General features: G+C 44.0%; 1 protein-coding gene across 1 annotated transcript; it reads left to right on the forward strand.

Annotated features, from left to right (window-relative positions):
• Positions 1 to 5,486: 5,486 nt before the first annotated feature.
• Positions 5,487 to 6,847, forward strand: gja8b (gap junction protein alpha 8 paralog b). The gene has a single exon (XM_012840595.3). The coding sequence runs from the start codon at positions 5,623 to 5,625 to the stop codon at positions 6,760 to 6,762; it is 1,140 nt and encodes a 379-aa protein (XP_012696049.1). The 5' UTR covers positions 5,487 to 5,622; the 3' UTR covers positions 6,763 to 6,847.
• Positions 6,848 to 15,185: the final 8,338 nt, after the last annotated feature.

The raw sequence follows: 15,185 nt of genomic DNA on the forward strand, positions 1-15,185 counted from the left end.
GGTGGGAACACACACACACACACACACACACACACACACACACACACACTCACACACTCACACAATACGTGCTGTGGCTACTGCTCCCTCCAGCTAGTCCAGTGTTCCCACTCTTCCATGGGATGGGAGTCGAGTGAATCGGCTAAATCCTCCTTATTGTGGCTGGCATCCCCGGCATGCGGGGAGCACAGAGAAGAGAGGGAGCCACCCTGCAAAGGATCAAAAGCGCACGGCTGGAATTGAGATTAATGGGATTAGGACTGGAGAAGCCCAGAGGGACGCCACTGTCATCAGTATCATGCTGGAATTCTTTCACCTTTTTTCCCCTCTCATTTCCCTCGTGAGACGTTAGGAATCTTCCTTGAAATATACTTTATTTAGTTCAGTGTGATTGTTCTTAAAAAACTTGCCTCTCCTTAATGTCATGCTCCGTGTGGAATAAGAGGCCCTTAATGGGAATGCACTCCCTTAATTTCCTCAAACTATTTGAATGATATCGTTCCTAAATGCATGAACAAGTCTACCCTAATATCTACAGCGTCTACCTAATAATCCTTTGGGCGTGAAACATTTCCTTGTACTTGAAGCATTGTGTAATGAAGCATTTGTGAAGTTAAATGAACTTTAGATGAACTAGAGAGTTAGTGAGAAAGCATAGGGCTCCACAGATCTGTAAATTGTCAATGATAATATAATAATTATATATCTATAATAATTCTATAATATATCTATAATAATTCTATAATACATCTATAATAATCTACAATAACCATGTGTCAACAGTATAGCCGGGGGGGGGGGGGGGGGGGGGGGGGGGGGGGGTTGGATGTCACACAAAATGTCACCTGTTATGGTAAGATAGGATAGGATATCAGTGGATATTTCTCTCATGGAGTGTAATCTAGTCAGAATGTACTTTTACTTTTGGCTTTGTTTTGAGTTCACTTGTATTACTTGAACACAAAACTGCAAGAGAATAAAAATGTTTTAAATGTGTCTCGTCAACCTTTACCATTTCACCAGGCTAAGTCAAGAATTAATTTTTTAAGGGTTATGATTCATTTTATATGTAGTCTAACACTATTGACACATTCTGAGACAACAGATTTCAGTTTCAGAAAAATGTATAGAAACATTTATTAGATAAATTACAATTTTATTTAACATTTGTTACATTATATCTGTATAATGCAAATATAACAGTATTACCAATTTCTCTAGAAGTAACTTGGGTTGATAACAATCACTTTTCCTTGTAATCACATAGACAAGTAATCAGTTACTACTCAAGGAGAGGAGGGGTACGACTGGACTTTGTTTGGAGTGTAGCAATATAGCATATTTCACCTAGACAATAACAACGCCTCTTGTCATAACATGTCAAACATAGTTTGAAACATTTGGAAGCATTCTCATTCTCTTTCTTTCTCCCTTCTCTCTCTTCCATTCGTTCTCTCTGTTTATTTAATTTCCCCTCTCTGTCATTCCATGAATTCTATTCTCACGCTACCTACCCTCTCCATCCCACTAGTCCATTTTCTACCCTCACTCTACCTATCCCTCCATCGATGGTTCCCTCACATCCCTCTCCCCTCCGTGGCCTTTTATAGACGTTACTCTCACTCTTCCACTCTCTCTCTCTTTTTATCTCTACTCTCTATTTCTCTTCCCTCTCTCCTATTAGAGTCCCTGGCTCCCCTATGGCTTCACATGGTCGCTCCTCTCCTGCTCACTGCATCACTTTAGGACTGTTCCTCTCTCCTAACCTTTTCTCTCTTTTTCTTTCCCTCTTTCTCTCTCTCTATCTCTCTCTCTCTCTCTGTCTCTGACACTGTGTGCTGTCTTCCCTATGCTGTGGGTTTGTGGCCATGCTTGCTGCTGCCCTGTGTGTTTTTGGGCCGTCAGCTAAACAGGGCGTCAGGAGCAGGAAACGTGTGGTGTTGGGGGGCGACTGCGTGTAGGCAGATCGGGGGAAGATACTTTTGTTTGCGGGCCACTGCTGATCTGCGTCGGCCGGCCGCTGCTCCGCGCCCTCACGCCTCAGCGGGCGCGCTCAATAGCCACCGCGCACTCCACCATGACATCATGCCTTTGTGGCAAATCCCTGCGCCATTCAGATCTGCACCCCGCGGCTTAACGCACCAGCGCCGCAATATCAACAAGTAGTGCCTTTAAAGCGAACGCCCAACCCACTTTTTTAACGGCACTACTTAGCACACTTAATACACTTAGCACACTTAATACACTTAACGGGTAGAGGTGAGTCCCCATAAATATACCACAGTTATGCTGGACAGGGACATACCAGTGTGATATATACTGGTCATTCGCATATGCTGACCTGACCACACTTAACACAGAAATATGTGCAGGACATGGCAACAAACGTAACACAGAAATACATCAGTGCTGTAAATGTGACCTAGCCATATCTAGCATGTTAGCTGGATTATTGAGGAGAAGTGGCCTCTTTATGTTTTGATTTCCTGCGTGCGTGTGAATGGAAATACTGGTGGAATGAAGAGTGGTGGTTGAGGTGTGATATTCGATGTGCTGTGGGCTGATGGCATGACCGCCCCAGCTCCATGGTGATTGCGTGTTGCTAATCTGCTGATGGGATGTTTTTAGTTGGGCAGTAGAAAGGGCAGCTCTTACTCCTCCACTAGGCTGCCCTCTGCTCTGCCCTCCCCGACCCCACGCTCTCTCTCTCTCTCTCTCTCTCTCTCTCTCTCTCTCTCTCAAACACACACACACAGACCCCTTCCTTGCTGACATTCTCATCATACACACACACACACACACACACACACACACACACAAAGACATCGTCTAATCAAAGCTCTGATTTCACATCTCATACCTATTATTATAATTATAGTCTTGTACGGTATGAGATCTATGAGTGTTTAAGAGATCTTTGAGTGTTTATGAGATATTTGAGTGTTTAAGTTTGAGCATCTTAAATTCTGTAAATCAGGCTCTGGCTATCACACACACACACACACACACACACACACACACACACACACACACACACAATATACACAATATACACAATATAACGCAATAAGATGTATGTATGAGTGCAGAAATCTCACACTTCTTTGTTGCTGATTGGATATATGTGTGTATGAGTGTGTATGAGTGTATATGATTGGATATGAGTGTGTATGAGTGTGTATGATTGGATATGAGTGTTTATGATTGGATAAGAGTGTATACGAGTGAGTGATGCTGATATCAATGCTGATACTCAGACGATGTCCTCTGCCTTCCCTCATTTGTGGAATTCCTTTTAAGCCCCACCCATCCCTACACATTTGCTTTCTATCAGCCAATTATAAAGCAAACTTAATGATATCATCTCACTCTGCCTTCTCTGATTGGATCAGACAGTGTTCTGGCCATGGCTTAGCTCTGCATCAGCTGATGGCTAAAGTGGGTTGGATGTGTCCCTGTTTGCTGATGATCGCTGAAGTTGCTAATTAACCAGGACCCATGCCTGGTGTTGTGTCTTTTACTCTCACGTGTCTTAGCCATGGTCAGTTTCCCCACTAGTGTCACAGAGAAATTGGCTTAGATGGCTATTTATGTATATATGTGACCTTGGGTTCATGGGATCTTGATAAACTCCTTCTGTTTGAATAACAGTCATGGGACTGCGTAGAGATTCGGAGTGGGAACGTAAACATAGCCCTCACAGAATGGCACAACAGTTTAGTCTCAAGGGGAACAGGCAAAAAAAAAAACCTCGCCATGGTGGCTTCCACGGAAACGGTGTCTGGGTTAGGCAGCCACTGAACAGAATAATATTTTGAAGGAGTTTGCTTTCCTCATAATAGTTTATTTCTCTGATAATGTGTATCTTCACAGATCCAAATCTGTCAATTTCCCTCAGGATTTGTGGACGGCTGACCTTTGATGGCTGTTCTTCCATTCACATTCAGAATTCTGGGAGACTTTAATTTACGTTACACGTACATTTAGCCATCCAGAAGACACTTTTATCTAAAGCAACTCACAGTTTTGACCAGACACATATACATTTCTTATCTATATGTATCATATACGTGTGCTCCATGGGCTGCAAACCCATGGATGTGGTGTTCTAGCCCCTTGCTGTACTTCCACAGCCACCCCCTCCACCACATCCCATGACTTCTGTCTACCACATGATTGGGCATTTTACAGTACGGACCAGCCCGAGACATGGTGCTCTTTCTTTTCAAACGGCAGTGGGACTCATGGGTGTTGTTGTTCCGGGCGCTTTAGAGCCATTCATGGGCCTGTGTTGTGATGCGCCCCTCTCTACCATCCCACACTCCAACCCCACCACACCAGGAAAACTTCACTGTGCTGCAGCCGACAGTTTGCGTTTAAATTCCTCTTGATGAATGAATGCAGGTCCACAGGCTGGTTCTTTGCGTTTAGGGTTTTATGTTTGTAGACTGCTTTTGGAAAACATTTAGCATTACTCAATCTCACGTCTGGGTGTAATGGGTGTGTGTATGTAGGCCAGAGTCTGCAAAATGGACCCTGTGTGGTAAAACATGATCGAATTTAGATTTTTTCGAACAGTGGTAGCATTATCGCATGTCACCCAATGCTCTAAAATTTCCCGAACGCTTTCATCCCTAAATTCAGGCCTTGCCGTTTTAACTTTGAAAGCGCTGGTAGCATACCTGCGGCATTTGGGGTTGGTTTGGCGTTTCCCAGTGGCACTGTCACGTACGCTGCTACAGCTTCTGTGTGTCTGTGTGCACGGACCTCTATTGTCTCCTGCGTCACCGCTCGTCGCTGGCTAGAATAAAGGCTGTCTGGCTCCCAGCTTAAATGTTGCAGCAAACTAAAAACCAACCATCAGAGCTGATCCACTCACCGCTGCTCACTGGGGCGACAAGTTGGGCTGGGCCTTAGGTTAGGACCCCGCAGGGAAAAAGTTCATCTCACACTGCTGGTGCCAGGAGGCGAGGACACACACGCAATTACTGCGCTGGATCTTTCTACTGTGGCAAGTTGCCCATTTCATTTGACTCTTTTTAATGTGAAGAGAGAAAAAAACACTTTTTTCAGGTTGATTTTTTGAAACCAAGAGGGAGAGCGTCTAAACAAGAGGAGTTGTTGCATTTGGGTGGTTTTGCAGGTTGTTGCTTTTTGTCTTTTTCTTTTTATTCGGTTTTGTTTTCGAGTTTTTCCTGATGGATGCTTTTCCATTGTCGCTTGGGTGTAGGGAGAGGCATACAGCCATGCTTTCTCTCTCTGTCCTGATGTTATCGACTGGCTCAAACAATCCTTCTATTCCTGCAAAACACAACCTAAACTAGAAGTTTAAATGATCTTCTTTACAATGCTGTTAAATATTTTATGTACTTTTTTAATTTAACATACTGCTTCCTTGCCTCTTGGAAATACCTGGAGCTGTTGATCAGCTGTAACTATTCAATAATTTGGCTGTTTTGATGGAACCAAAGGGTTTTAATGCCAGTTTGCTTTGCTGTAATCATGATCCTAATGTTCAGCTCTCTGCTCTTGTGGTGTGCCGCTGCTGTTTGCTAACACACGCTATTGCACCGCAGCTCTAACTAGCCACTCTGCTCTCCTCTGTCACAGTGCTGAGCCATTATGGGGGACTGGAGCTTCTTGGGCAACATTTTAGAGGAAGTTAACGAGCACTCGACGGTTATTGGTCGGGTGTGGCTCACCGTTCTCTTCATCTTCCGCATCCTCATCCTGGGCACGGCGGCGGAGTTCGTGTGGGGCGACGAGCAGTCGGATTACGTGTGCAACACCCAGCAGCCCGGTTGTGAGAACGTCTGCTACGACGAGGCCTTCCCCATCTCGCACATTCGCCTGTGGGTGCTGCAGATCATCTTCGTGTCGACACCGTCGCTAGTGTATGTGGGCCATGCCGTGCACCACGTGCACATGGAGGAGAAGCGCAAGGAGCGCGAGGAGGCCGAGCTCAGCCGCCAACAGGAGGCCAATGAGGAGCGGCTGCCCCTGGCGCCCGACCAGGGCAGTGTCCGCACCACCAAGGAGACTAGCACCAAGGGCAGCAAGAAGTTCCGGCTGGAGGGGACCCTGCTGAGGACCTACATCTGCCACATCATCTTCAAGACGCTCTTCGAGGTGGGCTTCGTGGTGGGCCAGTATTTCCTGTACGGCTTCCGCATCCTGCCGCTGTACAAGTGCAGCCGCTGGCCCTGCCCCAACACGGTGGACTGCTTCGTGTCTCGGCCCACTGAGAAGACGGTCTTCATCATCTTCATGCTGGCTGTGGCGTGCGTCTCACTCTTCCTCAACTTCGTGGAGATCAGCCACCTGGGACTGAAGAAGATCCACTTCGTGTTCCGGAAGCCTCCGCAGGCGCAGGTGGAGGGCCGCGGCTCGCCGGAGAAGGGGCTGCCTGTGGGCGTGTCCTCACTGCAGAAGGCCAAGGGCTACAAGCTGCTGGAGGAAGACAAGGCCACCGCCCACTTCCTGCCGCTGACGGAAGTGGGCATGGAGGCCGGACGGCTGCCCTACCAGCAGGCAGTCGCCCCGCCGGGGGACGAGTCCAAGGTGTACGACGAGACATTGCCCTCCTACGCGGCAACCACTGGGGGCGCGGCGGCGGCGATGGTGTCAGTTACGAATCAGGACGAGGAGGATCTGGATTCACCGATGGATGCCGAGGCCACGGATACGATAGAGGACACGCGACCCCTCAGCAGCCTGAGTCGGGCGAGCAGCCGCGCACGCTCCGACGACCTGACCGTATGAGTCGCACCTCCCCGCTCTGCTCCGCAGCGCAGCGACGCAACGCGACGCGCTCCTGAGCGCCAACACCCCCTTCCCCCCCCCCCCCCCCCCCCCACTGCCAACAGCCCCCCCCATCAACCAACCAACCTCCCCGCACACCCAAATTCCCCCCACCCCCACCCCATTGCTATGCCACCCTGTGCCACAGAGCCCCTGCTGCAGCAGAGTCGGAACCCCCCACCCCAACACCCTCTACCCACCACCCACCCCCGAACCCTCCCCCCACCCCACCTCCCCAGCTCTTCTGTGATGACATTTAATACCAGCTTGTTATTGGGAGGAAAAAAGGATACTAAAGAAAAAAACAGGTTTAAGGAAGAACAAAAAAAATGCTGTGCAACAACTTGAGTTCATTTTTATACAGCAGTATTTTTTTTTACTGTTTTTATCAAACCGACAAAAAAAACGCTAAACTAACTAAAGCAAGACAGAGGCTCTTTCAGTAAGCTTCAACCTGACAGAGAGAGAGAGAGAGGCTCTTTCAGTAAGCTTCAACCTGACAGAGAGAGAGAGAGCGTGAGCGAGAGAGAGGGAGGCAGGAGTTACGATTCAAGGGGGATAAAATGCTGTTTTTAAAAGTCACATTTTCTATCATGAGTTTTAACGATAATATGAGATAAAAAAGGAGAAGAAAAATTCCGCCGCTTCTGATGTTTACATTCTTCTGGATTAGCCATGAAGCCGGATGTTGTACGGGATGTTTTTATTGATGCAGGTTCTTTCTGCATCGCTGTCAGGGCAACATCACATCACCTCAAACACTGAAGCACACACACACACCCGCACACACACATACACACACCCATACACCTACACACACTCATGCACACACATGCTTCACAATCTCCAGTGAGATGGAACATGTGCCAGAGTGTGTGTCGTGGCTTTAAGCATTTCTATTCTGTATGTGTGAGGTGAGACAACTATTAATGGACTCATTGCACAGTTACTCATGGCAGATAGTTTATATATAAATATATAAATATATTAATATATATAAGGTGACCACTGCTTAATGTCAGGTCGAAATATTATAGCCTTCTATGTTGTTTGCTTTATAGTCACAAGTCACATGAGAATCTTGACATTTTAAAAGGCTAAGACCCTCGAGAGTATTTTTTGTCACTAAATTTGTTAGCCATAGCCACGAGCACAGGCCTAGCTCTCCTCTTCCCCTGTGCAGGCAGCCATGCTGATGATAAAGATCACGCCCGATCAGCACAAAGTATTGTTGAGCTAGAGACAATAAAATAACAGCCATGACTGAACTAGGCGTCCTTGCCGAGCGCTAAAGAAAACAACGCATCAGACCCGACTTCCATCGCTCCACTGTCCGCTCCACTGGCGAGCCCGAGCCTGAGTTCCATTTCAGATTTTAGACAGAAAAATGTAAATACCCAACAAGCAGAGATGTAGGCGATCCGAACTGATAGAATTTACCAACGGAGACTGCCAGATGTATTTAAATATATTACTGTTGTGTGTTCATGATGTCCGAGTAAACATATTAGAGTATGTAGTAGAGGGCGAAAAAAAAGAATGTTTAGTTGAGATCTTTTTTTGCTTTGCAGGATTCGCTGCAAACGATTTTCATTTTTTGTTATATCTCCGTCGACTTTTCATGGCAAATGTTTGGCCCCCAATTGCCCTTTTGATCTAACCCATGTTTAAAAACGAGTTTCGCTGTCATTTGTGTCTGTTTATTTTTTATTTCATTTTATTTTGACAAAACCAAGTATTGGATTCCTTTTCCTGAGTGTAACTCTTAAAAGATTTCAGGCCTTCAGCCCCAAAAGTGCCATTAACTACAATGCTGTTAATCACATCCCATTTAAAGCAAGCAAATCTTTGAAACACAAACACAGACACAAACAGGTGGTATGTCAGTTCCATGTTACCCTGGGATGACCTGTGCAAATGCCACTGTTGAATGTTAAATGTTTGATTAACATGAGAACTCCCATTGTTGTGTTGACAGTGCCATCCCCTCTTGTTCCCACCATGTTCTGTGTTTTCTATTTTCAGGAATAATCCTCTTTGAGATCCTTGTTATTCATTTCATGTTAGTTTTTCTGGGCTGTAGAGTTGTCAGGACACAATTCTGCTGTGTGGAGGGGGGGGAGGAGGAGGAGGGGGGGGTAAAGTGATGCCCCATTTGCCTCTCCTGTAAAAAGTACAAACTAAGTGATTTTCAGATGTCCATACATTCACATATATGCAGCAAAAAACCCATACGCACATCCACATCCACTCATCTTCAGAAAAGGATTCTGTACTCTGTGCCTTAAGCAATCTTTATTTTTTTTTTAAATTCAAGTGTCACGAGTTGTACAAACATTACGAGCGTGGTGAGAACAAAGAGGACGAGTGTTTGCCAACACAGACGCACCAATCAGCTCTCAGTGTGCCTGCTGGGATGATCCTGGCCACAATTCGTCATGGTGATGTCTTGCCTCAATTTGTCTGTGGTTAGAGACATCCACCCTCCGCCCAGCAGCGGCAACAGCAACTCATGACTCCGGCTGTAATTGTCTGCCTGGCCACACAAACGTAAACACAGGCAAACACACACACACACACACACACACAAACACACATACACACACACACAAACACACACACACACACAAACACACACACACACACACACACACAAACGCACACACACATACACACACACACTAACACACACACACACACACACCTACTTGTCTATAATGCACGCTGACATATTTGCCTGTGCTCTGTGCCTGCTGCAGGTTCTCTCCAATCCTGCAGCTTGTCTAGACTGCTAGCTGAGGTCAGGGCAGAAACAGGTTAAAGGGTCAGAAGTCAAAGTTCATAGGGCAGCATATCATGCTACTATAAAGGAACAGAAACCTCTGTGCAATGGTGGGCCGCTACTTAGACCAAAACTTGGTCCAGTCCAAATGCAAACCTCAGAGAGATGAACCAGTCAAGTTCCAGTGTGAGACCTCATGCTAGAACAGCCCTTTAACACCCACACCCCACCTGTCCACCTCAGTCCAAACACTCACCACCCCACCCCCTCCACAGCAGGTCCATGTTGGTGTCATGTTTTGACAAATTCCTTTTCTTCATTTTTATTATCAGAAATAATTTTCTCTTTCTTAGAAGAAAAAAAAGAAACAAGCAAAACTTTGTACTAACTTGTAGTCCATTTTGCTCTTAGTTGCATGCGAGTATCACCTTTTTGCAAACTGTGAATGAAGCCAATAAAAGGTCCGGTGTGGTCAATGTGTCAGTGTTAGTGTCTCTTTCTCTCTCTCTCCCTCGCACACACACACACACACACACACACACACACACACACACACACACACACACACACACACACACACACACACACACACACACACACACACACACACACACACACACACACACACACACACACACACACACATACACACACACACAATCATAGTGCCTTTTACATTAAAAATGAAACTTCCACAGGTGGTGGAAGATGCAGTTGGTGTTCTCTCCCACACACTTACACCATATGAAGCAGAGGAGACAGGGTGCTGACAGAATTGGCAAGGCTATGCAAAGTATGCAAAGCTATACAATGACAATAAAGGCTTTCAATTCAATTCAATTCAATTCAATTCAATTCAAGGAAAGGAAATGAAAGGAAAGGAAAGGAAAGGAAAGGCACCAGGATCTCCCCTTCCAGCTGACAGTGATGACACTGTTTCACTGCCCTCTGATGGACACACTCTAACACTACAGCTGAGGCAGTGGTGTTTACTTCTGATGGTAACGGAGGAGAGCTGCCACCAGACACACATTCACGGACAGGTATTACATTTTTACAGGGGGGCACAAATGAGATAAACTAAATTGACTGTTGTAGCGTTTAAATGAACACTTTTAAGCATTTTGAGATGAAAGGACCATAGAAATGTATGGTTTTGCCTACTGCAACTAGTGACTTCCAGGATGGGCCAGGCCCCCCAATAGCCACTCATGGTGCCAGGACTGTCCCCAAATGGAAAACATGCTGTGTGGCATCTATGTGGGTCTGCAATAATTCACAAGGCAGTTGTGGCTATTGTATGTGTGGGTGTGAGGGGGTTATTTTGATGATGAGTCTGGTCAAACCTTCACCACAATTGACATTCCAACCTTTCAAGAAGGTTTTCAACCAGTTACACATCAAGACAACCCTGTGTGTGTGTGTGTGTGTGTGTGTGTGTGTGTGTGTGTGTGTGTGTGTGTGTGTGTGTGTGTGTGTGTGTGTGTGTGTGTGTGTGTGTGTGTGTGTGTGTGTGTGTGTGTGTGTGTGTAATGTGCTGAGGAGCCCTCCAGGGGGACCAGAGGCCTGGCACTGAGCATTTGTGAATTGATTATTGGAGTTATGTGTGTGGAGGGGTCTGTCTTTCTGAGTCTCTTCTTGAGTTTCTGCATGTTTTGATGCAATCTTGTGATTGTGCCCTGTTGCTGTGTTCAGTATCTGTGCCAAAGTTTCCTGTGGTCTGAAACTCAAGCATATAGTTTGATTATCTTTCAAAATATTGAAATTAGTCATATTTCCATTAACATCTAGATTTTTAAAGTGAACTGTTATGAAAGTATCTTTGTATAAAAATGTCTTTGTCTTTGCAGTAGTTGTAGGCCTACTGAATTGCTGTTAGTGAACATTTACTGACCGAGGTATTCATGAATTTCGGAAGAAATAGTATGTACTTTGTATCCACACTTTGGTTTCCATGGTGATGTGGTGAAAGAGTTAAGTATGCTGAAAAACTCTGCACTGATGCAATGCAATGTCAAACCAATAAAAAAAAAACTGACGCATGCTGCTCAACACGAACTTGCACTCACAACATGTGTGTGTGTGTGTGTGTGTGTGTGTGTGTGTGTGTGTGTGTGTGTGTGTGTGTGTGTGTGTGTGTAGTACACTTATATACCACAGACCACACCTGTGTGTGTGTGCATGTGTGTGTCTGTTTCTGTGTGTACTCAGGAACTGAGGGTGTGAATAAACATTTCCTTTGACTCAGTGAGATGAGCATGGCTGAAGGTCTCAGGTCAGTAAGCTTTTCGAAGAGGAAAGGTTATCTTTTTATCTGCAAAGTTCTATAATCCTCTAAAGGTTTCTCTGTTTACCTCTTCAGCTGTCCTCTGTCACACTTTCTGTGTTTAGAATTTTTTTTTATTATTATTTAGAATTTTTTTAAGCTGTCCTCTGTCACACTTTCTGTGTTTTCAGTTTTTTTTTTTTTTTTAACTAAGTGAGAGAGGGGAGAGTGGCTCTCTTATCGACTTACTGTATGGTTTTAATGTGTAGCCAGTTACCTGCAAAGACAGAGGTTTTAAACAGGATACTTCATAAATCACAAAACAATTCATTTTTTTATTGAAATGCTTATTTAACTGCTGCTCACTTAAAACCCTCTCTGAATTATCAACTGTTAAATGAAAGACTAAACTGGACAAGTAGCAAACTGTTTGGTGTCCCATTGGTATAGCGGTGGTGGTGTAGTGGTGATGGGAATCATCTGGATAATGGGCATCTTCGTCTGGTTTCATACCCAGGGTCTCTCCTGCAGACATGAACAGCACAGAGAACCAGGATGAAGGTGAGTCCAACCAGGACCGGAACTACAGTATTTGTATGAGGACGAGTAGTGTGCTTACACACACACACACACACACACACACACACACACACGCTAAGACAAACACAAACACACACACACACACACACACACACACACGCTAAGACACACACAAACACATATGTTGGATGTGAAGTGTTTGTGGCACTGGGTATGTGAAACAACTGTTTCTAGAAAAGGCTGTTCTGAAGTCAATTTGCCGTAACTAGTTTGTCTTGATAAAAAGTTGGGCTATGTAAAGTTATGTTGGCCATAATTTTGTCATTTCTTTATTGTTCTGTTTAGTCTAAATTTAGGCAGCAAAAAAAAGAGAGGTCTAAGAGTTCAGTGTTTTATACGTTTCATCTTTTGAATCAGGTGAGGTTTCCATGATATGATTCATTCAAGTTCAGTCTGTATTTTGGATGGATACAGCTTTAAAAAAAAAAAATTGTATTTGTACTATTACATTTTATAGAAATGCACAATTTCTTAATCTCTTCAACACAGAAGTCTACGTACAGTAATAATGAGCCTTTCCTTCTTCCATTGAGGGTATTGCCATGCAGTTGTATTGTCTGTTTTAACAGCTTTTCAGACTAGTGTTGATTATGGGTGTGATCAGTGAGAACATTGCAAGACACAGAGTTGCATCACACACGCAGTTTTCATAGAACACAGCATGTACACTAATCATTTGCATTTGTTTTCTGTGATTGTTTTTAATGAAAAACAACAAGGATGTGTCGGTACCAAGGACCCTATCAGTGTGCTAGATGTTTGTGTTTAATTTGTGTGCTAGTGGACAATGTTTGTTTGGGGTTAGTAAAAGGAGTTTGTTTGTTATTTTTATTTGTCCATGCATGTGTTGTCAATGGTATGTTATGGTAAAGGCTATTATTATACTGTGTTGACACGTGTTTACACACAGTAGTGCAGAGGAAACCCTTGTCTCTGCAATTCATGTGAGATTTCTCTGAGTGGAGCTTCTTCTTCTTCTGGGCCCAAACTGACACTTCTCTGCCATCAGAAAAGCAAATACCAGACTCAGCCAACAGGAACTTACTTAGTCGTTTTTCTACCCACAAACACCACAGGCTACCTCCCGGCTGAACTCTGCACGACTTTCTGTGTGTTTCTAATGGTTAGTTGACTCCACCACAGGCTTGAGTGGATACCAAGGTTTCAGGTCACGGGGATGGGTGGTATTTCTGGCTGCCATTGCTGTGGTCGTCACCACTGTTCTTTTATACTCTATCATCCTTCAACTTTGCAAATTCCGTGCAAACAGGTGATTTGACTCCATTTCCCCTTTCTGTCAGAATACTTCATGAGAGGGAAAGTGCATTGTTTACTGAGGATGAACAGGGTATGATTCAAATCATGCACATTTCTAATTTACAGGACCGCCCAAGCTGCACCAGAGGACGAGACACACACCCAAGCTGCACCAGAGGACGAGACACACACCCAAGCGGTATTTCACTTAAACTGGAATTCATGTTCATCTACTTTAGTTCATTGATATTAACACACATTATCATTGAAATATTATTATTTTTAATTGTATCATCACACACCATATCATGTACCATATTCACATTGTCATAGTACTAATACAAATGATCAGCTCTTTGCATACACAAATGATAAGCTAACGGTTTACCGGTAATGGTAAAAAAAAAAAAATGCTATAGGCATGTTGACAAGGACTGGGTGCACTCTTGATTAATCCAGTGAAGTGTAAATTCATACTGTGTAATGAATCTATGTGGGATGTAATGAATCTATTTTCTGGTGCTGTTTGTAAATTAACAGTTTAAAAATGGTTTTGTTCTTTTAGGAGTTGGTGAGGAGAGTGAACAAGAAACAAGAAAGAGGTCACAGCTACCAGGAGAAAATTAACCCTCTATACGACACAACACACATAGTCTGGAACACAAACCCTAAGCCCAACCATAACCCTGACCTTCAATGTTACCCTATCTCTGAGGCATAGACAGCAACACCGCAGCCGAGACACGCACTTGAACTGGCTCCAAATAGCTTGACTTGGCTCTTTGGAGGTTTCTTTCTATGACAAAGATTTTATTTTATGTCCTTTTCCCATCATGTCAATCTTTTTTCTCATAGTGTGATAAAATGTCATCAAACCAACTTCAAGTCCTCTTTTGTCAATATCTGTTCTATCTATCTATCTATCTATCTATCTATCTATAGCAGGGCTTACATACCATTTACTGGCATGACTGAAAACCTGAGCTCATGGGCAGATATTCCATTTCACTGTTGGGGGGGACAATAAACAGAAAAATCTCTCAAGAGCAATTCCTGAGAGGGAAACAAAATATGCCGTCAAAAGTGCTCTTGTACTTGTATTAAATGCATAGAGGAAAACCGTATCACTGTTATGTATACTAGGTAATTGATTGGTTAATAACTTAAGGGTTAGCATGTTTGAATGTTTTACATACATTATGAAGTCATTATATGTTTAACTGAACTAATCTTCAGTAGCTTTACAAGAAGTCTTCTTCAGTAGTTTTACAAGAACATAACACTCAAAATAAGTACAGTTCTAAAAGCAGCAGAAATACAGTACTTAAATGAGTAACCTAACTAAATCAACCAAAATATTCTTAAAAAAATATACGATACCATACCATTTACGATAAGAATCCCCTTTCCAGATGTGTCCATTTCAGTTTAAAATCCAACAGGGGGCAGTGTTTTACACGCGACGAAGTGTGACAGATA

This window comes from Clupea harengus, chromosome 21 (assembly GCF_900700415.2).
Source record: "Clupea harengus chromosome 21, Ch_v2.0.2, whole genome shotgun sequence".
Taxonomy (NCBI): domain Eukaryota; kingdom Metazoa; phylum Chordata; class Actinopteri; order Clupeiformes; family Clupeidae; genus Clupea; species Clupea harengus.

Bases quoted from the DNA above. Each gene is read 5' to 3' on its own strand.
- gja8b (XM_012840595.3), top strand. From the start codon at position 5,623: ATGGGGGACTGGAGCTTCTTGGGCAACATTTTAGAGGAAGTTAACGAG.